A 10,573-nucleotide genomic window follows, 5' to 3' on the forward strand; every position below is an offset into this window, starting at 1 on the left:
AGTGTGTTTCAATGGTCCAGGCCCCTAGAGGGCATTATTGGTGCACTCACGTGAAAGTCAGCAGAGACCTTCTGAAGAATTCATTTTAATGCACCTCACAGTTACACAACCTTCAATTGTGCAACAGTGGAAGCGTGTAAGTGAGACATATACAGTAAGAATTTAACATCAAATGTGCATCTAATCCTCAGTTGTGGAGTTTTATTTTTATGTCTAATGGTTTTTTTATTATTATTATTTTTATAATGCTATTCTATCAATTCTTGACAATATCAGTTTGAAATATTTAGAATGTCACAATACAAATTCTCAAGAATCTCACAATAAATGCATCATTAGTTGGGTCATTCTGGTTGTGCAGTACAGTTCATTTCATCATAATATTCATCATAATTTATTGGATGAAATCAGAAAAACAGGTTTTAAGAATGTAATTCATATTAGTTAATTTTCATCACAATCTCGATGACCTTGAAATGTTTTCACTGCTTTGGTGATTTGAGATACAGTAGATGTTGTCATTTTTGCCATGTCATTAAGAACTTCATGAATGAAAAATCTGTCCATTTTTAAGACCACAGCACAAGCATTAGTAAGTGGATTTTTAAAAATATTTTATTTAAAGCTTTTCACATTTTAGAGAACAAACCCCCAACCCCCATGCCAGCAAATCGAAGGAAGTTGAAAGAAAAAAATAAATAAATAAAAATAAACCCACATATAGTACAATTAAATACATATACACCTCCATAAACAAACACCGTTCATATTGTGTACTTATACAAAAACATATACAGACATATCTACGTATACACACAGAATCATTAAGATTTTTTTTTTTTTAATATTCCAATACCAATACCAATAAATACCCAATTATGGAAAAAGTTAAATTGTTACACACTAATATATTTGATCAACTTAACCACACCACTTAAAGAAGAAGTTTAAATTCAGTTATCCTTGGTCACCTTCCAAATATTAAAAGAAGGACTTCCAGATCTGCACAAATCTCTTTAGTTTACCTGCAATCTCATATCTAATCTTTTCCATATATGTAACACACTGAGCTCTGTAAACCACGTCTCAAATTTAGGTGCAAACTCTTTGTTCCACATCAACAAAATTGTCTTTTTTGCTATGGTCATCCCATATTGACCTGTCTGGATTTGATTGAAACTATAGTTCTCTAAGAAAGGGGCCCAGCAAAAAGAGGGAGAAGTGGATTTTGTGATGTGATGTTTGGTATGTTTGCACCTCACGAATATACTATACCAACCTGGTACGTTTTCACACACACACACACACACACACACACACACACACACACTTACTTAGCTATCTAAATGGGGACATCACATAGACTTCTATTTTTTAACCTAAACCCACCCTTACCCCTAACCCTACCCCTCACAGAAAACTTTCTGCATTTTTACAATAAAAAAACTAACTTTGTTTACTTTATTTTTATACAAGTTTTACAAATACAAGTGACACACACACACACACACACACACACATATATATATAGCTCGATAACACTGGGCATGATCCTGCATAAAACATCCTTTGTGAACATTAAAGCGTGCGAGTTTGGTCTCCTACTAAGTAAAATTGACTTTATTAATTTAATCGCTGCTGTTGACAGGTGGAACAAACATTTTGGTCATGACTCCAATAGTATCTGGCCTGGGTGGAGGGGTACATGTAGCATGTTGGATGGAAACCAAGGCAACTGGACGCTGAACCGCCCCTTTTTGCACTTTCTCTGAATGAAATCTCTTCAGCGTGCACGAAGCCGAGCGCGCAATATGTAAACATGTGGCACTGATTGCGTTCCACGTTTCTTTTAAGTTTTGGACAGTTTGCGTCTGTTCCACAAGGACATCAAACATGTCAGAAGAGGAAGAAACAGCGTTTTCCGAAGACCCTAGGGTGCAGTATTTAGGCGAGATACTCTGCCGGATGCTCAAACTCAAAACTGATGCGTGGGAAAAATTTGTCAATGTTGAAAAAAATAAAATGCTTTTTACAACGTTCTTCGAAGCGCGTATTAGACTGTTATTTTTCAGCGTGACAGCGTCCAATGCTCCAACTGTTTCTCCAGAGGTAAGTGAGCAAAAAGGCCTTGTGTTTACATATAGGCCTGTTGAATGCATGCAAAATCATAGACCACCACAGCAACAATAACCCGTTGTTTTATGTGTACACTTTAGGTTTGTAATCTCTCTAAAGACAAGAAAGTTTACATTCTCAGAAAAGGAAATTCCCCCGTCCTGCCAGAAACCTGTAGGAGTTCTTTACTCTTTGGGGTGCTGTCACCCTCCTTTCTGCCACAGCTGTTAGACACCATGGAGAAGGTAATGAACACTTATAGACTCCAAAGTCCACAACTGTTTGATTTGCTGTCAAAAAAGTAAATAAAATACACAACGAAACTGAATATTAGCAGGAACGCCCACCTTTTCTTTTCTTTTCTTTTCTTTTCTTTTCTTTTCTTTATTGAGCTGAAGTGAATAGAAGTATACAATTTGAACATATAATTTACAGTGTTAAACACTGGTGTTATGCATGCAGTTGAGTCCTTGGTCATCATCCTGTACAACTGTCTGTAAAATTTGTCAATATTTTGCTTCAAGGTCTGTCTGCCGCTTCTGTTGAACAAGAAGAATCACCAAATGTGGCCGAATATAATATCACAGGATGTGACGCAACACATAGAAAATTTGCAAAGCAAGGTCACCGTGGTGAGGGGACAGTATAATGGCAAAACCGTCCTTCCTGTTCCTGCCACAGAAGTGAATAGAAGTATACAATTTGAACATATATAATTTACAGTGTTAAACACTGGTGTTATGCATGCAGTTGAGTCCTTGGTCATCATCCTGTACAAATGCCTGTAAAATTTGTCAATATTTTGCTTCAAGGTCTGTCTGCCGCTTCTGTTGAACAAGAAGAATCACCAAATGTGGCCGAATATAATATCACAGGATGTGACGCAACACATAGAAAATTTGCAAAGCAAGGTCACCGTGGTGAGGGGACAGTATAATGGCAAAACCGTCCTTCCTGTTCCTGCCATCAGAGAATGGATAGAGCTGTGTCAAGAGACAACGATCACACTGTATGAATGTTTTATTTGTTTGTTTGGGAATAATATACAAAACCATTCAATGGTTTGGAGTCAGTACGTTTTTTTTAAGAAGATATTTCTACTTTTATATAGCAAGGATGCAACGAATTGATCAAAAGTGGCAGTAAAGATGTGCGTTTTCATATATAAAATATAAGATAAAATGTAATGATAAATATTATTAACATTGATAATAAAAAAATGTTTCTTGAGCACTTAAGTACTGCATGCTGAAAATTCAGATATGACATAAAAGGAATAAATAAATCATGTTAAAATATATTAAAATAGAAAACAATTATTTTAAATTGTAATAATGTTTTACAATATTACTGTTTTTTTAATGTATTTTTAATTAAATAAACACAGCCTTGGCTAGCATAAGAGACTTTCAAAAACATTAAAAAAAAATCTTACCAACCAAACTAAATCAGACTTTCAAACACTAATTCTAAAAACCTAATTCTGTCTAAAATCTTAGTTTTGATTTAAGATGAACTAATATGTTGTATTTTTTCTGGTTATTGTCTTGTAGTCTGACTCGCTTATTAATCCTCATAGAGTAAGATTAAAAAGCATGAAGTGTCTTCGTTTTGACTAAAACAACAATCAATTTCTAATTTTCAAACAAGGCAAGACAGTCGCAACAGAGCCATGATACATGCAATTGAGTCCATGGTCATCAGCTGGATGCACATGATCCATAAAGTCTTAAGAGCAGATTCTGCTGACTTGATTGTGACAGGATTGAACCCTGGACCAAAAGCTGAACTTGACTACTGGAGATCCAGGAAAACGAACATACAGAGTATTCATGAACAGGTTCGTCCAGAAACAAACATTTCATGGTGTATAAGCAAGCAGAAAGGTTTTATAATGTACTAAATCTTTGTAAATCTCAGCTACAGAATCCTTGTGTTCAGAAAATGATGAGGATTCTGGAAATTATAGACAGCAGTTATTTCCCATCATTCAAAGCTCTGACAGAAGCTGTTTTTGATGGTAAGGCACGTGATTTTCCCAATACATTTGATTAATAATACAGTTGAGTTTTATACTGTTCTTCCTACTACATAATACCATTCTGTTCATATTTTGCCTAGTTATCATTTATGTGTATTTGTCTCTCAGCTTTGCAGGAAGCCAGAGCTATAGATCTTCACCTTCAACCTCTTAGATCATTGCTGTCTCAACTGGAGGAGGATGAGTTCTCATCCTTCCATACACTCATTCCACCAGTCTTTCATCTTATATTTCTGGTCTGGACTCACTGTTCATTCTATCGTTCACCTGCTCGCATCGTTGCTCTGCTGCAGGAGCTCTGCAACCTTTTCATTCGGCAGGTGTGACATATGTGACAATCTTCTAATTTATGCTTAGTGCGTGTTATTTGAAAATGTTCGGTTGCCAAATCAGTCATGTGGTGCGACGAACATGCAGAAACCCGCTCATAACTGTGTCAAGGTGAACAAGTCTCTTAAGATAACAGATAATGTAGCCTTTTATGACAAGGCAAGGTTAGTTTAGGTTGTAAAACGTCATGTGGAGCGACTCCTCCAAAAATGAAATTATATTTCTGAATTAATAATTCATGATATTTGGAAAAAAAAATTTAAACGAAACATTTGAAAATAATGACTACGATGTGTACACACATGTATTCAAGGTGTAAGAAAAACATACATTTTACATAGTTTTATGTAGTACATTTTACTTGATGGTTACACCACATGACTAAAGAGTCATTCAATCATATAAAATCAACATGAATACAAAAAATACATTTCCTGGAACTAGATTTTTATCTCGTCTTTCCTTTCCTTTTGTCATGGACACCCATACCCCCCAAAATATATTAGTAAAATATGTTTTAAATAGATTTCAAAATATACAAAAAAATGTCCAAAAATATATTTGCTAAAATATGTTTCAAAATAAATGTGCTTAAATATATATATATATATTTGGGCATTATTTTGTATGTCTTGTTTGTGTTTTCTTGCTCCTGAAATACATTTTTAAATATATTTCAATATGTTATATGAATGTTATTATTTGAAGGTTGACATGAAATATTTTTTCAATTTTAAAATATATATATATTTATTTATTTTATTTTATTGCTATTTTTGTTCACCGTATGGGCAGTCCTATGCGCAATTTAACCATGAATCAATCAATTAAAAATCTTTTACTATTTATCTATTTGGGAGAGCAGCCATGTATTAATTGTAAGTTCTATTCAGGGAAATGCAGAGTAGAATTAGAATAGAGATAAAAATTTTGTTCTTGTAACCAAAACGTCAATCTTTGCTCCATCTAGGCCACTTCATATCTCCGTGCAGAGCAGCTGCTGAGAGCAGAGACTGAAGATGGTTTGGAGAAGTTACAGACTGTGATGGGAGTTTTCAGGTGTGTCAGGGAAACATTCAAGACATACAGACAGAAGGTGGCTGCGTTGGCCAGTCATTATTGTACACCAAAGTGCTGGGATTTCCCTTCAGCTCTTGTTTTTACACGATTTGATGGCTTCTTGGCTCGTGTTTTACAGTTGAAGGTAAGTAGTACATCTTTTGAAGGGATCATATACACTTTCACTTTCAGCCACAATTCAGTTTTATTTATGTGAGTAATAATGTTCTTTTTACTTACATTTTTGTGAGACCGTAACATTTTGAAAATGATTGTTTTCCAGGCCTTTTTCTCCACTATGCTGGAGTTCCAAAGGTTGGAGAAGCTGGTTTTTGGAGGTCACAGAGGAAGGGTTTACACTGAGCAGGTCTCTCGAATATATGCAGAGTTTCTTCAGCTTTGCAAAGCCATAAAGGATCAAGAATACAATCCACTCGATTTGACTTCTCTGGTATGGTTACATCATGGAGTGTATTTCTTGCTTGGGATATATTAGAATCAGCCATAAGATAACAGCAAGTCATATAGAAACACATATTTTTAATGGTAGCTTAAAGTGCCCCTATTATGGATTTTTGAAAATTACCTTTCATGCAGTGTGTAACATAGCTCTAAGTGAATGAAAGCATCCTGCAAAGTTTTAAATCTGAAAGTGCACTGTATATAAAGTTATTGTCTCTCAAAAGAAAGAGTCGACTCTGAATCATTTCAACGAGTCATTTTTAAAACGAATCCCAAGCCGTTTCATGTTGACGTCAGCATGAAACATTAGCATATTGCCCACCCACTTGTTGTGTGCGCAGACCTGGGAAAACTTGACTTCTCGCGTTGGTTTGAATGAAAATGCAAATTCATTCTTTGCCACTATAGGTGCCGCTTTTGGAGCGGTAAAATAGCTGTTTCCCCGGTAACGCTGCACACAAAGCAGCACTGCCTCACAAACCCTGCTTTATCAGGCATTACAGGCATGATGAAATGGAAATGAAATTGACCAATCGGACCAATCACTGCAGATTAGTGTCACGCAAAGGAGGGGTTTAGAAAAATGAATCATTGAGCGAATCGTTTGGGAGTCGTTGAGCAAATAAGGTAAAAAAATAAATGCATATTATAAGAAAATGAAAGTTTTTTGACCTTGCATGCATGTCAACCTGTTGTTGGGGACTCCCTAAAGCAAAATATGAACCTTTCATAACCCATAATAGGGGCACTTTAAACAACTTGATGTCTGATAATATGATAATAATGCCTCACTGAATATGTCACAGTGTAGATAATGTGGTATATGAGTGTTTGGTACAATAGCAGATATAACTCTCACTGTTTTTTATAGTTGCTATAGTTCAGTTTTTTATGGAGTTCCTGGGGCTTTCTTGTAAATATAGGGTATGTTTGGATACAACATGCCTGATATTTGGCAACCTTCTCAAAGGCTTAATTGTTCCCATAAATCCTAATTTTTGTTCTGTTTGTCATGTAGGCCTAAACGTTTTTGGTAACACCTTTATAGTAATGGTTAAAACCTAATATGTCAATATGAAAAATTATTTAAATATCAGCCTATATTGTTCAGCACATTGTTACTTAATGTACAATCTAATACACATGATTGTAAAGGAATTAATTATACTTTATATGAATTGTTAAAACTTTTTTGACCAGGATATAATATTATATTCAGTATTTAACTTATGAAACACATTTTAAATAATTGATTTTCTTAAATTTTACATTTTGTATTATTTAAATGTCAGCCTATATTGTTCAACACATTGTTACTTAATGTACAATCTAATACACATGATTGTTAAGGAATTAATTATACTTTATATGAATTGTTAAAACTTTTTTGACCAGGATAGAATATTATATTCAGTATTTAACTTAGGAAACACATTTTAAATAATTGATTTTCTTAAATTTTACATTTTGTGTAAAGGATTTCGAAAAAGACTTTTCAAGTTTCCAAGAAAGAGTTGCAGACTTTGATCGACAGCTGTCCAGTATTTTGTGCCTTGCCTTTCAAGATTGTTCAGGATTGGAATCAGTTTTCAAAGTAAGCAATTCTGGTGAGACAGATTTAGTTCAAATGAATCGGAAAAAGCATACAGTGCCTTGCAAAAGTATTCATACCCCCTCATTTTAATTTATTTATTTTTATTTTTTTACACATTTTGTTGTATTTAAAATAGAAGTTATTTAAAGCAGTTTAACATAAGGCTGCAACATAACAAAATTAGAAAAAAAATGAAGGGGTATGAATACTTTCACAAGGCACTGTAAAATAGCCAAACCTATATAACCTTTTAATCTGTATGTTTGAAGCTGGTCGCTGTGCTCAAACCCCTTTTGGAAAGAGACATCATAAAGGAAACGTTTATTCCTAATTTCTCCAAAGTGATTCAGCTTTTTGCAGATGAGCTGGACAGATGCAAACACCTGTTTGATTTTCATCTTGAGCAGGTAAAGTAGTTGTTTTTCAACAGATTTTTGTTTTTGTACAAAGAGGGCCTTGTTTAATTCCTCATTTAATTCCAGAAAAAGATGAACAAACTGCATTTGAGCAAGAACATGCCTGCTATGACAGGTTGTCTGAAGTGGGCAAAAATGCTTAGAGACAGAATTCAAATCCCTTGGAACAACTTTCAGTTTGTTCTGGATATGTAAGTGTTTTAAATTCTATTCCGATTGTTACAGTTTTGTCTTTTCTTTAATGCAAATAATGAAAGATGATGGTTCATTTATATTACAGGAGTATCGAAGGAGCGGAAATGGAACTGGTCTATCATAAGTACCTGGAGATGTCCTCTCATTTAGATGAGTATGAGAATCAGGTCTATTTGAGCTGGTGTGGCAATATTAACCAGGTCTGCCAGATGAACCTGGATCAGCCCCTAATCAAAAGAGATCCCAGCACTGACCTGCTGTCAGTAAACGTCAATCAAGAGGTGAAGAACATAAATGTAGTGTGTTTAAAATCTATAACAGCATAAGGCATATATTTAAATTGTTAAAGCGACTAATTTTGAGGAATCTGTCAGTGTATTCATTTGCATAATACTGAACTTTTTCACCTTAGCTGATTGCTGTGCTCAAGGACGTGAAACACCTGGAAATCCTTAATCAGATGAACATCCCTTCTGCTGCTATGAAGGTGTATGAAAATAGAAAGATGTTCTTTAAGGTTAGGAAATGCTTAGTTTGTTTGGTATCAGTTAAATTGGGTTTTTATATTCTATGGCATGAAAATGAGTATTTTACCTGATCTCCATTAGAACCTTGGGAGCCTACATTTACTGGTGCAGTGGTATAACAAGGTGAAACAGACAACTCTTGAAGTGGATGCTCCTCTTATGAAAGAGGAGATGGAGACTGTTGACCGGCAAATCCATCTAGCAGAAACTGAGCTTACATGGCAAGACCAGAACTGCTGGAACTACATCTGCACACTGAAGGACACTGTCTACCGGCTGGAGAGAAGACTGCAAACAACTAAAGACAATATTGAGATGATGGAAGTTCTGATGAATGGATGGAGCAAACAGCCAATGTTCTGCAGAAAAGACCATAAGAAAGAATCGTCACTACAACTGGATGATAAAGCAGGAACAATGGCAAAATGCTACAGCAATCTCAGAAAAGATGGAGAAATTATCCATAACTTGTTACAGGTGAGGGAGCGTCTTTTTATAGATTCTTTTTGCTACACCATATTTCTATAACATTCATGTTTTCTTGTTTCTTTCCCAGGAGAACGTGATCCTTTTTGCAGCGGATAGTTCTTCAGATGCATGGAAGGCCTACTTGGAGTATGTAGATGACATGGTGGTGGAGGGGTTTTTCAGTGCTGTCTCAACTTCTCTGGAGTTTTTCATTGAGAATATGGAGGGGTCAGTGAGGCAGGCTCCCTTGTTTGAGGCTCAAATGCTACTGATGGGATCCGAGATTAAGTTTAAACCGTCTCTGGATCGAGATGGTGGCGATGGACTTTATGAATTGGTGGAAGAATTACTAGGAGTTGTGTTCAAGATGTCTGCTCAGGTGAAGAGGGTGGCACCTCACCTAAGTGTGGAGGACTACCAGGTATTCACAGTTAATGAATTTAGAGTGGCTTCCAAATATCTGAGGTCACATTGAAAATATGCGATTCAAAATAAAATTGATACCTGGAAATATATATATTTTTGTGCATTTAGCAGACACTTTTATCCAAAATGTGACCTTAGACCACAAAACCAGTCTTAAGTCGCTGGGGTATATTTGTAGCAATAGCCAAAAATACATTGTATGGGTCAAAATTATTGATTTTTCTTTTATGCCAAAAATCATCTCTAGGTTACGTATGTAACCATGGTTCCCCGAGGGAATGAGACGCTGCGTCGAAATCGCTTTGGGAACGCCCCTGCGTGACCGCGTTCTGAAGCACGTGTCAAATCAGTCCAATGGAGTAGCGAGACGTCACGAGCGGGGTGACGTAAGCACCAGAAAGTATAAAAGCGCATCCGGCAGAGCGCAAACCAGCTTCGATGAAGTAGCGCCTGAGGGATGCAGGGAGTATGACAAAGAGACGCAGCGTCTCGTTCCCTCGGGGAACCATGGTTACATACGTAACCTAGAGACGTTCCCCTTCAGGAACTCGAGCTGCGTCGAAATCGCTTTGGCAACGAGAATACCCACTGCGCCATACTACCAAGTCCCTGCCTGTGTGTGTATCTTGCGAGCACATCACGAAGAGAGAACTTGGGAACCTGGGTAGATGCCAGGTCTAGGTTGTAAAAACGGACAAAAGTGTGCGGAGAGGACCAGCCTGCCGCAGCACAAATGTCCTGCAAGGCCACACCCAAGTTGAAAGCCTTGGAGGCCGCCATACTCCTGGTCGAGTGCGCTCTGACCCCCATAGATGACGGGAGGCCAGAGGACTCGTAGGCTAGTGAGATGGCCTCGACCACCTACCTACTCATAGTCTGCTTGGTCGCCGGAGATCCTTTCTTTGGCGGACCAAAACAAACAAAAAGCTGATCTGCCTTA

General features: G+C 36.5%; 1 protein-coding gene across 1 annotated transcript in view; it reads left to right on the forward strand.

Annotated features, from left to right (window-relative positions):
• The first annotated feature begins 1,779 nt into the window (after positions 1–1,779).
• The window catches only part of LOC107685550 (dynein heavy chain 11, axonemal), an 80,958-nt gene continuing 72,164 nt past the window's right edge, over positions 1,780–10,573 (forward strand). The window contains exons 1-15 of the mRNA XM_016482173.1: positions 1,780–2,109; positions 2,217–2,360; positions 2,928–3,124; positions 3,766–3,955; positions 4,036–4,135; positions 4,265–4,476; positions 5,457–5,690; positions 5,829–5,996; positions 7,485–7,601; positions 7,871–8,008; positions 8,084–8,208; positions 8,298–8,493; positions 8,625–8,729; positions 8,821–9,216; positions 9,296–9,628. Coding sequence (XP_016337659.1) covers positions 1,894–2,109; positions 2,217–2,360; positions 2,928–3,124; positions 3,766–3,955; positions 4,036–4,135; positions 4,265–4,476; positions 5,457–5,690; positions 5,829–5,996; positions 7,485–7,601; positions 7,871–8,008; positions 8,084–8,208; positions 8,298–8,493; positions 8,625–8,729; positions 8,821–9,216; positions 9,296–9,628 — 2,871 coding nt within the window. The 5' untranslated portion in view covers positions 1,780–1,893. The remainder of the gene's footprint in view (positions 2,110–2,216; positions 2,361–2,927; positions 3,125–3,765; positions 3,956–4,035; positions 4,136–4,264; positions 4,477–5,456; positions 5,691–5,828; positions 5,997–7,484; positions 7,602–7,870; positions 8,009–8,083; positions 8,209–8,297; positions 8,494–8,624; positions 8,730–8,820; positions 9,217–9,295; positions 9,629–10,573) is intronic.

This window comes from Sinocyclocheilus anshuiensis, unplaced genomic scaffold, assembly GCF_001515605.1.
Source record: "Sinocyclocheilus anshuiensis isolate Anshui unplaced genomic scaffold, SAMN03320099.WGS_v1.1 scaffold185, whole genome shotgun sequence".
In the NCBI taxonomy this organism is placed as follows: Eukaryota; Metazoa; Chordata; class Actinopteri; order Cypriniformes; family Cyprinidae; genus Sinocyclocheilus; species Sinocyclocheilus anshuiensis.